The 13,532-nt window shown below is 39.1% G+C and overlaps 1 protein-coding gene across 1 annotated transcript in view; it reads left to right on the top strand.

The window, feature by feature from the left end:
* The window catches only part of LOC109677506 (phospholipid-transporting ATPase FetA-like), a 99,345-nt gene that overhangs the window by 31,440 nt on the left and 54,373 nt on the right, over nt 1–13,532 (top strand). Inside the window, exons 4-7 of the mRNA XM_074051522.1 lie at nt 1,425–1,480; nt 2,627–2,740; nt 3,625–3,723; nt 6,794–6,855. Coding sequence (XP_073907623.1) covers nt 1,425–1,480; nt 2,627–2,740; nt 3,625–3,723; nt 6,794–6,855 — 331 coding nt within the window. The remainder of the gene's footprint in view (nt 1–1,424; nt 1,481–2,626; nt 2,741–3,624; nt 3,724–6,793; nt 6,856–13,532) is intronic.

Genomic DNA, 13,532 nt, shown 5'->3' with positions numbered 1-13,532 from the left:
TCTCTGTATCAAAAGGGCCTTTATTATTTTTTTTTATTGTTTTGTTATTCATATGTGCATACAACGCTTGGGTCATTTCTCCCCCCTGCCCCCACCCCCTCCCTTACCACCCACTCCACCCCCTCCCTCTCCCCCCACCCCCTCAATACCCAGCAGAAACTATTTTACCCTTATCTCTAATTTTGTTGAAGAGAGAGTATAAGCCATAATAGGAAGGAACAAGGGTTTTTGCTAGTTGAGATAAGTATAGCTATACAGGGAGTTGACTCACATTAATTTCCTGTGCGTGTGTGTTACCTTCTAGGTTAATTCTTTTTGATCTAACCTTTTCTCTAGTTCCTGGTCCCCTTTTTCTATTGGCCTCAGTTGCTTTTAAGGTATCTGCTTTAGTTTCTCTGCGTTAAGGGCAACAAATGCTAGCTAATTTTTTCGGTGTCTTACCTATCTTCACCCCTCCCTTGTGTGCTCTCGCTTTTATCATGTGCTCAAAGTCCAATCCCCTTGTTGTGTTTGCCCTTGATCTAATGTCCACATATGAGGGAGAACATATGAATTTTGGTCTTTTGGGCCAGGCTAACCTCACTCAGAATGATGTTCTCCAATTCCATCCATTTACCAGTGAATGATAACATTTCGTTCTTCATGGCTGCATAAAATTCCATTGTGTATAGATACCACATTTTCTTGATCCATTCATCAGTAGTGGGGCATCTTGGCTGTTTCCATAACTTGGCTATTGTGAATAGTGCCGCAATAAACATGGATGTGCAGGTGTCAAAAGGGCCTTTATAAGTTGAAAAGGCAAATGGTGAGAAAAATCTGGGCAGTTTTTGTAGGATAGGCTAGGGTTATTGACAGGTTTGAATGATAAGGTCTTACAACATGGAGCACTTTGTGTATGCACTCAAGCTAACTCTCAGGTATTTTAATTGCATGTATAAAGTAAGACCAATATCCGTGTTTTAAGCGGAGGGCTTTTACCTGAGAGGTAATCAAAGGCAGAATCATCCAAGGCTTCCAGGAAACTGGAATTCTTGAGGACTTCCACTCTTTATTATATTTCTTGATTATTTTAATGAAGAGACAAAAAATCCCATTTTATTTCCCTTGGCAGTACTGGAGCTTGAACTCAGGGCCTTATTCTTGCTAAGCAAATGCTCTACCACTTGAATCACTCCACCAGCCCTTTTTTTGTGTTGGATATTTTGAAGATGGGCAAACTATTTGCCCAGGCTAGCTTCAAACTTTAATCCTCCCAATCTCAGCCTCCCATGTAACTAGGATTACAGGTATGAGCCACCAACACTTAGCCAAAATCCCATTTTTAAACAGATATCCTCAGCAAGAAAGTGAGCTCTTTAATGGCAGCCAGCATCCAAGGCTGATCTAGGAGGGGAATCATTATTTTTCTCCTTCTCTTTCAGAAGAGAGATTTCTGCAAGCCAACAACAGAAAACTCAACACCGATTTTGGATATCCGGTGAGTATCTCACCTCTGGCTATTTCTGAAGGGTGCTGATATCCTCCCCTTGTTAAGGAAGCAGGGAATTCATTGTAGATGTAGATCCTACAACACAAATTCTACTTTCTTTTCAGCAGTGCAATGGGTGGTACAATGAGGACCCAGAACCCAAAATTACTCCAATGCCCTAAGTTCAAGGGAGAATATATCTGATTTGGGCAATACTTACAAGACCTAGAAAAGAAATACTACAGCTTTTTCTTACACAAATGAAAGCATACTACCACAGTTATATTTTTTCACTTAGACATTCATGACAATTCCTATAGATCTACTTCATTTAGTAACAGCTTTGTTTTCCATTTTATTGATACACATTAATTTATTTAACCATTCTCCTACTGATGAACATTTAAAATGTCTCCACTGTTTTTCAATGATTAATGGTCCTGAACAAATACTATTATACATGTGATTTGGCACATTTGTATTCATACATATTATGAGAACTTCCTACAAGAGAGGTGACTAGGCTTAAAAGGAAAACACATTAAAAATTATGATGTGTATTGCCAGATTGTCCTCTAAAAAGATGAGATACATATTCCTACCTATAGTGGAGATTGATCATTTCTCCACATTCCTACCAAGATAGTTTTTTGTTTTGTTTTTGTTCCTTTTGAGACATGGTCTCACTTTGTACACAGACCAACCTCGAACTTGCAATCCTCCTGCCTCAGCTTCCCAAGTGCTGCGATTACAGGCTCATGTCACTACACTTGGCTCAACTAGTTACTATCAATCTCTTTGTCTTTGCCAGGCTCTTAGATGAAAAATGACATTTTGTTAGCTATCCTTCCTTAATTTTGAGTGAAATCAGAATCTTTTCATGTTAATTAGCACTTCATATTTCTTTTTCTGAAAACTTATCTATTAATAATCTTTGCTCATTTCCTATTAGATTGTCCACTTATTATTTATGAATAAGTAACTCATAAAAAAGACATATATAAAAAAATCATGCTTCAGCATCCCATTCTTTCCCACATCTGCTCCCTTATAGGGAGTTAGTTTCTGATGTATTCACTGCTGCTCAGTTTTGAGCTGCTTTTGTTCTTCTAATTATGTTTTGTTGTTTGTTTGTTGTTTGTTTTTTATTCACAGAACAATACCATCAAGACTTCAAAATATAATGCCTTTAACTTTCTGCCCCTGAACCTGTTTGAACAGTTCCAGAGACTTGCAAATGCCTATTTCCTCATTTTGCTATTCCTACAGGTATGTCCTCCTGGGGCATTTTTCACAGTGTTTTGTCCCTCTCTGGGGTCAGGTGTATAATCAGTCCCTCAAGTGAAAGATATCTTCTCTCTTTAGACACAGCCAAATGAATGGTGAGAGTTGCAGGCAACCCCCAAGAGTAACTTAGGTCAGGATTAGCCAGTGTGAATCCGCTTCTGGAGGAGGAGGGAGACAGGGTTACCGAATTCCAAAGCGATGCAGCTCTTTGTCATGGCTGCATGGCCACAGTTCCTCATCTCAACCTCAACTACAACCCTGTTCCTCTTTCTTGTCCCAGCCTCCATGACAGGAAGTTGACCAAGAGAGGAGAACAGTTTAGAATGTAAGAGAGCCAGCATGAGGAAAGAAGTCAGTGAAGGGTGGACCCAAGTTGGGAGAGGGGACAGATCATCCTGCCTCTCTTTGTGCCTTGGGTTTGGGAGAGTATGTGCTTTTCCCATGACCACTCTTTTTTGTTATTGTTGTTGTTGCCTGAGACAAGGTCTTGCACTATAGTCTAGACTGACCTCAATCTTCTCGCCTTAGCCTCCTGAGTGCCACCACGCCTGGCACCCATGTCCACTATTAACATCCTATACCCTCAGTGCCTTTCATTTTCAGGGAATAAAGGGCTCTTTTTCCATCAGGACTGACGTAGTGGAGTTTAGTACAGAAAGGTAAACTTTCTTCTTTTTCCTCCCCTGGGAAATGTTTACTTATATTTTAGGGATTATAGGAAGGCTACAACAGTGGAGGACAGCTAGGATAGTTGGTTTTATTGTGAACCTAGGGAGGCAAAAATGGTGGTAGAGGTGGGAAGTTTGGGGAAATGCATTACACTTTTAAGTTTTTTGACCCATGACCTCTCCTTTTTCCTCTCACAGTTCATTCCCCAGATCTCCTCTTTGGCATGGTACACAACTGTGATACCCCTAGTGGTGGTGCTATCCATAACAGGAGTGAAAGATGCCATTGATGATGTGGTAAAGTGGCTTCCTGGGCTTTCCTCTCTGTACCTAGTAGTCAGGCTGTAAGCAAGAAGACTTCCCCAAACTACCTATGCTAAGAAGTGCTGAATAGAAAGGTTTATTTCCCACTCTTGTTTCCTTACCTATCCTAGAGGGATATGTAACTCCCAAAGGCCCAAGATTAGTTGTCTATGCACAGCCAGAAAGGAGCAATTCAAGACCGCTCTATGTCTTCTGGCTGGCACCACTTTTAACCCCTCCTCCAGGCCTCTTTCCTTCCCCCTCTTTAATAGCCTGTTCTTCCTTCACCCTGCTCTGAGCTTTCTTCCCCCTTACTTTTCCCCCCCTTCTTCAGTTTTATTTCATTTTCCCTTCCTCTCTCTATCTCCTGCTCCTTCTTTTTTCTGTTTTTCTTCTTTCTTCTCCTCTTTCTCTCCACATTTCCCTTCTCCCCCCTCCCCAACTCTAACTATTTCCCTTTGGACTGTCATTTCTATTCAGCATGCACAGTTAGGAACCCTTTGATTTTAGAAAGCCTCATGACATACCAGAGGCCCATTCCTTTCCTGACCTTGGAAAATGAGTGCTATCAGGAGTGAACCTGGCCCTGTGCCTACTTAGTGGGATTTGGGAAGCTAGTCCTTGCAGTGTCCCCAAGAGAGTCCTTCAGATTTTGCCAAGATAAAATTTTAGACCAAAGTTTGGCAGCATAATATTTCTCCACTTATTTTAACTCTAAATTCCAGGCTTAACACATGTTGTAGTTTAAATTTCAGTCACAGCTCAAATGTACAAAAATGTAACTTTACTTTTCTATAACTGAACTCACTTTAGCTGAGAACCACATACATACCTCAACCCCAACTTTTCCCAGTAATAACTAAAAGCTTAACGTACTAATTCAGGGCTGGTTCAGAGCTCAGTCTTTTTAGGATAAATGTTGTAACAATTCCAAATTGTAAAGTATTTAAGATTCTCTCTGTGGGAGAAAATATTTGCCAATTATACATCAGACAAAGGACTGATAACCAGAATATACAGGGAACTTAAAAAACTAAATTCTCCCAAAACTAATGAACCAATAAAGAAATGGGCATGTGAACTAAACAGAACTTTCTCAAAAGAAGAAATTCAAATGGCCAGAAAACACATGAAAAAATGCTCACCATCTCTAGCAATAAAGGAAATGCAAATTAAAACCACACTAAGATTCCACCTCACCCCTGTTAGAATAGCCATCATCAGCAACACCACCAACAACAGGTGTTGGCGAGGATGCGGGGGAAAAGGAACCCTCTTACACTGTTGGTGGGAATGTAGACTAGTACAACCACTCTGGAAAAAAATCTGGAGGCTACTTAAAAAGCTGGACATCGATCTACCATTTGATCCAGCAATACCACTCTTGGGGATATACCCAAAAGACTGTTACTCCAGAGGCACCTGCACATCCATGTTTATTGCGGCACTATTCACAATAGCCAAGTTATGGAAACAGCCAAGATGCCCCAGCACTGATGAATGGATTAAGAAAATGTGGTATCTATACACAATGGAATTTTATGCAGCCATGAAGAAGAACGAAATGTTATCATTCGCTGGTAAATGGATGGAATTGGAGAACATCATTCTGAGTGAGGTTAGCCTGGCCCAAAAGACCAAAATTCGTACGTTCTCCCTCATATGTGGACATTAGATCAAAGGCAAACACAACAATGGGATTGGACTTTGAGCACATGATAAAAGCGAGAGCACACAAGGGAGGGGTGAGGATAGGTAAGACACCTAAAAAACTAGCTAGCATTTGTTGCCCTTAATGCAGAGAAACTAAAGCAGATACCTTAAAGCAACTGAGGCCAATAGGAAAAGGGGACCAGGAACTAGAGAAAAGGTTAGATCAAAAAGAATTAACCTAGAAGGTAATACCCACGCACAGAAATCAATGTGAGTCAATGCCCTGTATAGCTATCCTTATCTCAACCAGCAAAACCCCTTGTTCCTTCCTATTATTGCTTATACTCTCTCTACAACAAAATTAGAGATAAGGGCAAAATAGTTTCTGCTGGGTATTGAGGGGGGAGAGCAAGAGGGGGTGGAGTGGGTGGTAAGGGAGGGGGTGGGGGCAGGGGGGAGAAATGAACTAAGCCTTGTATGCACATATGAATAATAAAAGAAAAATGAAAAAAAAAGAAAAAAAAAAGATTCTCTCTGTCCCCTTCCTAGACCTACCCTTTCCCCAGAGAGTGACCTGGAAGGAGGCAATTCATATGAATCCTGGCATTAGGATATATCCTATATTTGCTTTCTTGCTATTTGGTCTTTGAGTATTGGCTTGTTACCTTCTTGCATCCATTGTAAATACTTCTTTCTATACATCTACCACAGTTGGGGTAGGGGTGGGAATGTGCTTGAGAATACTAGGTATCTGGGCAGGTGCAGGGGACTCATTCTGCTCATCATTGTGTACCCTATCCTCTGTGGCTTTTCTTTCTTCTGGTACTGGGATTTGAACTCAGGCACTCTACCACTTGAGCCACACTCCCAGCCCTTTTTCAGTATAGTTAGTTTTGAGATAGGGTCCTCACATTTATGCTTAGGCTGGCCTGCATTGTGATTCCCTTATTTATGCTGCCTTCATAGCTGGGATGACAGGCATGTGCCACCACACCCAGCATTTTATTGGTTGAAATTGGGTCTCAAATACTTTTTGTCCAAGCTGGCCTCAAAGTGCAATCCTCCCTCTCTCCTTCTAGCTCCCTCTCCTAGTAACTAGGATTACAGACTTGAGCCAGCTTAGCCCTCTGTAGCTTTTGACTTACTTGTTTGTTCTTACATCCCTAGGCTTTAGCTTTGATATTTAACACCAAGTTTTTGTTTCTTTCTTCTTGGGTTCTTTTCCTGACTTTCTTTCACAGCTTTCAAGACATCAGCCTCTTGGCCTGGTTTTATTGCTGGAAGGGCTTTGGGTTGGGGAGAAAAGGAGAATTATAAAGAAGGAGAACTATATTGGGTAATATTGCTAAATGTTAAAATTCTCCTGTAGCTTGCTCTTTGTTTCATGAATGTTTCTTTGTGTGATTTTTAGAAAAGGCACCAAAGTGACAATCAAGTTAACAACCGTTCTGTCCTGAAGCTGATGAATGGCAGGTAAGTTGTGTTAAGGAAGACATTTTAAGGACACCAGTTATGGGAGAGGGTCAGCCTTGTTAAAGCTTGACATGCTGGGTACATTGGAAAGGCAATTCAGGACAGTGAAAAGAACCTTGAGCTGGACATAAGAAGAATTTATTTGTATTTAATTTTAACTTGTTTTTGTGTGCTGGGGATCAAACCCAGGGTCTCTCATGTGCTGGGCAGCTTCTCTAAAAATTTGTTTCTAGATGTTATCTAGATTTGTTTCTAGATGTTATCCTGATCTTGCCATGTTACTTGAGCTATCTCTGGGCCTCATTTCTCTTTCCTATAGAATGGAAATAATATTCTCTACCTTAGAAGATGTTTGTGAAAATAAAAATGAGATAGCATATCAAATAAATTAATATAGCATTAATTAATATGCAAGTGATTAGATCAGTGTAGTAGTTAGCATGGAGACATTTGTTTTCAGAACATGAATGAATTCTGACATGGCTCACTGGCCATTCTGCTGTAGCCTTTGTTCTGGTCATCTTTCCTGTTAGCAATCTAAAGACAGTTTTCATATTCAATCTGTTGCTGTGGTGTTTAATCATAGCTACCAAAGTGTTAGCAGGACTAGAAGAAGGCTGGCCTATTCCTACACAGGGCAAAATATGAAGACTATTAGAAAGTGTACAACAAATTGTCATAGAAATCATAGCTGGCAAAGAACCAAGGAAGACTTTCTGAAGGAGATATTGTCTATACCAGGCCTTAAGGGATGGAAACAATTCAACAAAATTCACTAGTGTGAGCAGACGAATGATTTCAAGAAAGTGCATCTGGGCGCCAGTGGCTCATACTTGTGATCCTAGTTACTCAGGAGGCGGAGATCAGGAGGATCACGATTTGAAGCCAGCCTGGGCAAAACAGTTCACAAGACCCCATCTCAAAAAACCCTTCACAAAAATAGGGCTGGTGGAGTGGCTCAAGGTGAAGGCCCTCAGTTCAAGCCCCCAGTACCAAAATAAAAGAAAGTACAAACCTTGTTTTGCTAGTGTTTGCGTTTTTCATTTGCAACTTCAATAACTAGAATAATAATTTTAAATATCAAAGTTTAAAAAAAGAAAGTGCAAATGTGAAAGAGTTCAAGATTGAGATCCAGCTTTTCTGATGACAGCCTTTTAAAACACCCAGTAGCTATAGTATTTAATCACCTAATTCTTAGGCATCTAATCCTACTGTTTGTTTTGTCCACTGATTCTTACCCATAGTGGATTGTTTCCTCAAGTGTTTTGAATTGTTGAAACCTCCCATAAGACACTAAGAGGTCAGTTACGATTAAGAAAAAGAAGAGATGTGTTAGAAACTGGCCAAGTTAGGGAATTGCTGTCCAAATTAATTTTGTTAAATGAACTCCCCAAGTAGCTTGAGCACTTACGTTGTATAAGGAGAATAATTTGTCAAAGAGTGATTTCAGGGAGTCGGGGAAGTTAACCAGCAAGGCCCTAGTTGAACTCTGTAACTGGTCAGTGTCTGATTAGTTTGTTACCAGAGGTGAAGCTCATTGTTGAAATAGTCTCCTTTTGGGAAAGCAGCTTTCTTTTCATAGAACACATGGGTCTGTGAGTAGTGCTCCTATTGAAATAGTCTGCCTGTTTAGCACATTGTGATTTCTGTCATTTTTTTATTTCTTAATAATTTTTGTTTTGGGAACAGTTTCACTATGTAGCCCAGGCTAGACTCAAGCTCATGATACCCTTGACTCAACCTCTTGAGAGCCGAGATTATAGACATACTTAACATGCACAGTTCACGTCTTGATTTTTCTCAAGGCCATCTTTAGGGGAACTTTCTCTATGGGAATTCTAAGTGATCTGAGTTGAGATTATATTCCTCTAAAGGGATTTCATGTTTGCTTCTTCCAAGTTACCCAATGGTGACACCTTCCAGGCCCAAGTTTGGATGAAGTATAAATATGTTCTCCATACCACATGAGGATTCAGCTGCTCAGGAAAGGACCCTCCACTCACTGATCCCCAGTGCTCCAAATTAAGATACTCAAACTGTCTTGGCAGTGGGTTGATTTGTTTTTTTAGACCATACTTTCACTAATGGTATTGCCCTTTAAGGATCTTGGCTTTATGAAGGGTTCTTAGTTCCAGTGTACTCCCTCTCAAGATTGTAATACTTGCCCTCTTGTCCCTCTGGAGGGATAAATTAAAACTCAAGTTATGAGATTATTAAAATTAGCAATTCCTTACCCATCCAGGACAAGAATAGCTTCAGATTATGCTTACTATTCTGGATTTTCCTTGCTCCTTAATTTATGGCTAGTATAGCCTTACATTTAAAAGATGTTGGCTTTGTTTTATCTAGTATTTCTAAATATTTATAATATGAAAAGTATGAATGTGTTACAGAACTCCATGAAGTACTGTTTGCATAAAATAGAGAATATAATGAAAATTGTCTACCCTGAAGTAGTCAAGGCATTGCTTTTTTTTTTTCTTTTTGGGCACTGGGGTTTGAATTCAGAGCCTCACATTTGCTAGGCAGGCACTGTTACCACTTGAGCCATTCCACCAGCCCTTTTTTGTGATGGATTTTTTGAGATAAAGTCTCGGGAGCTGTTTGTCCTGGTCTGGCTTCAAATCACAATCCTTCTCATCTCTGCCTCCTGGATAGTTAGGGTTACAGGTGTGAGCCACCAGTGCCCAGCAAAGCATTGCTTTTTCTAGCTCTCTAATCATATTTTCTAAACCAAAAGTTAGAATGCAGTGCTAGAAATTAAAAATGTACTTCTGGAACAACAGGATTGATATTTAAATTAGAGAATATATGCCCCTATCCCAAATATGAGACACGTGGCTATATAATGTCCACAGACAAATTGGTAATAGTTTGGCAGCTCCTCGTGTAATAAAATGTAAGTTTTTAAATCTTCAGGAAGAATTAGAATCTTCTAGTCCTTCTTTCTCTTCATATTTCACTGGCAAAAATCATATGCAAGAGAACCTACAAAAGTAAATGTCAAATCACGACAAAATCAAACAAATCTCAGATGTCTTTCTTCAAGGTTTGTAGCTATCAGAAAATCCTCTAAAAGAAAGAATGAATTTAAGGCTGGAGGTATGGCTTACATGGTAAAGTGCTTGCTAGCAAGCACAAGATTCTGAGTTCAAAACTCAGTACTACCAAAAAATTGGAGTAAATTTATATTAAAGGATTTTAAAGTTTTATTTTATTTTAGTATTAACATATGTTAATAATATGAGGGGGTTTCATTGTGATGATTCCATACATGATGTGCACAGTGTACTTTGAACAAATTCATCCCTCCATTATATTCCCGTTTTCTCTCCCTTCTCTCCCCTTTTTTAAATAGTGTTTAGTGGGTTTCATTATGCTGTCTTAATATACATTTATATATACCTATACCTATATATATATATGATCCTGCCTCAGATGACCCCCTTTCACATTCATGTCCTTTTATTATCATTGTTACCATCATCATCATTTTAGGTTTAGGTTACACAGATGAATGAGAACTTGTGATATTTGGCTTTTAAACTTGACTTATCTCACTCAACATAATGATTTCCAGTTCTATCCATTTTCCAACAAGTAACTTAATTCCATTTTTCTTTATGACTGAGTAATATTCCATGGTATATCGATACCATATTTTTTTTATCCATTCACTGGTCACTTGGCTGATTCCAGTTCAGCCAAAGAGGTACAAAAAACATGGGTGTGCAGGTATCTCCTTTGTATATTGATTTACACTCCTTTGCATATGTGCTCAAGAGTAGTATGGTGGGGTCATAAGGTAGATCTATTTTTAGTTTTTTGAGGACACTTCATACTGATTTCCAAAGTGGTTATACTAGTCTACATTCCCACCAACAGTGTATGAGGGTTCCTTTTTCCCCGCATCCTCACCAACATTTCTTTTTCTTTTTTTTATTGTTTTATTATTCATATGTGCATACTCCCCCCTGCCCCCACCCCCTCCCTTACCACCCACTCCACCCCCTCCCTCTCCCCCCCACCCCCTCAATACCCAGCAGAAACTATTTTGCCCTTATCTCTAATTTTGTTGTAGAGAGAGTATAAGCATTAATAGGAAGGAACAAGGGTTTTTGCTAGTTGAGATAAGGATAGCTATACAGGGAGTTGACTCACATTAATTTCCTGTGCGTGTGTGTTACCTTCTAGGTTAATTCTTTTTGATCTCACCTTTTCTGTAGTTCCTGGTCCCCTATTCCTATTGGCCTCAGTTGCTTTTAAGGTATCTGCTTTAGTTTCTCTGTGTTAAGGGCAACAAATGCTAGCTAATTTTTTAGGTGTCTTACCTATCATCACCCCTCCCTTGTGTGCTAAAGCTTTTATCATGTGCTCAAAGTCCAATCCCATTGTTGTGTTTGCCTTTGATCTAATGTCCACATATGAGGGAGAACGTACGAATTTTGGTCTTTTGGGCCAGGCTAACCTCACTCAGAATGATGTTCTCCAATTCCATCCATTTATCAGCAAATGATAACATTTCGTTCTTCTTCGTGGCTGCATAAAATTCCATTGTGTATAGATACCACATTTTCTTAATCCATTTGTCAGTGGTGGGGCATCTTGGCTGTTTCCATAACTTGGCTATTGTGAATAGTGCCGCAATAAACATGGGTGTGCAGGTGCCTCTGGAGTAACCTGTGTCACGGTCTTTTGGGTAAATCCCCAAGAGTGGTATTGCTGGATCAAATGGTAGATCAATGTTTAGCTTTTTAAATAGCCTCCAAATTTTTTTCCAGAGTGGTTGTACTAGTTTACATTTCCACCAACAGTGCAAGAGGGTTCCTGTTTCCCCGCATCCTCTCCAACAACTGTTGGTGGTGGTGTTGCTGATGATGGCTATTCTAACAGGGGTGAGGTGGAATCTTAGTGTGGTTTTAATTTGCATTTCCTTTATTGCTAGAGATCTCACCAACATTTCTTGTTTTATTTTCTTGATTGCTATTCTGACTGGGGTGAGATAGAATCTTAGTGTAACTTTGGTTTGCATTTACTTTATGGCTAAGGATGTTGAATATTTCTTCATGTATTTATTAGTCATTTGTACTTCTTTTTCTATAAACTGTCTATTTATTCTTTTGGGAAGGGGCTTCACACTTGCTAGGTAGGCACTCAATCACATAAGCCATGCCTCAGCCCCATTTACCCATTTATTAATTGGATTATTTGTTCTTTTGCTGCTCAGTTTCTTTTACCTCTTTGTATATCCTGGATATTAATCTTTCTACACTGAATAATTATAAAGATTTTCTCCCATTCCATAGATCAATTCTAGTAATTGTTTCTTTCGATGTGCATAAACTTTTAAATTTGATCCAGTCCCATTTGTCAACTCTTGCTCTTATTTCCTGGACAATTAGAGCCCTGTTCAGAAAATAATTACCTATTCCTATATCTTCCAGAGTTTCCCTATGTTTTCCTAACCCATTTGGAGTTGATTTCTTGTACATGATGAGAGATAGGGGTCTAGTTTCAGTCTTCTGCATGTAGATAACTAGTTTTCCCAACACCATTTTTTAAAGAGACTGTCTTTTCTCCAGGATATGTTGCAGTATAGCCATTTTCAGGATATAAATTCTGCCGATCCATGAACATGGATTTTTCCATTTACTGATGTTTTCTTGAATTTCTTCAAGGTTTTATAGTTTTATTATAGAGGTCTTTCAACTCCTTTCCTTGATTAAGTTTATACATAGGTATTTTCTTTTTCTTTTCTTGTTGGTGGTTTTTTTGGGTTGAAATCAGGGCTTCACACTTGCTAGGCAGGTACTCTACCATTTGAGTCACTCCACCACCTCCAAAGGTATTTTTTTAGGGTATTGTGAATGGGATTATTTTCCTGATTTATTCTCAGCCTATTTATTGTTGGTATATAGAAAGGCTACTGATTTTTGCATGTTGATTTTATATTCTGCTGTGTTGCCAAAAGTGTTTATTCGATCTAAAGTTTTTAGTAGAATCTTTAGGGCCTTTTAAATATAGAATCATATCATCTACAAATAGAGATAATTTGATTTCTTCATTCCCTTTTGAAGCCTTTTTATTTCTTTCTCTTGTCTTATTGCTCTGGCTAGAAATTCTAGCACTATATTTAACAAGAGTGGGGACAGTGGACATGCTAGTCTTATTCCTGACTTTAGAGGAAATGATTTGTTTTTCCCCATTTAGTATGATATTAGCTGTAGGTTTGTGATATATAGCCTTTATTATGTTGAGGTACTTCCCTTCTACCCCTGGTTTCTTCAGAGCTTTCATCATAAAAGCTTGTTAAATCTTGTCAAAGACTTTTTCTGCATCAATTGAGATGATCATGTGATTTTTGTCCTTGATTCAGTTTATGTGCTATATTACATTTATTGATTTATGTATGTTGAACCATCCTTACATCCCTGGAATGAAACCAACTTGATCATGGAGTATGATCTTTTTCTTTCTTTCTTTCTTTTGGTGGGACTGTGCTTTGAACTCAGGGCTTTGTGCTTGTGAAGCAGACACTCTACATTTGAGCCACATCTCCAGTCCATTTTGCTTTGATTATTTTGAAGATGGGGCCTTATAAACTATTTGCCCAGGCTGGCCTCAAACTGTGATCCTCCCAATCTCAGTTTTCCAAGTAGCTAGGATTGTAGGTGTGA

This window comes from Castor canadensis, chromosome 13, assembly GCF_047511655.1.
Source record: "Castor canadensis chromosome 13, mCasCan1.hap1v2, whole genome shotgun sequence".
Taxonomy (NCBI): Eukaryota; Metazoa; Chordata; class Mammalia; order Rodentia; family Castoridae; genus Castor; species Castor canadensis.
The sequence above is the reverse complement of the archived record's forward strand: the minus strand, read 5'-3'. Positions and strand labels throughout refer to the sequence as shown.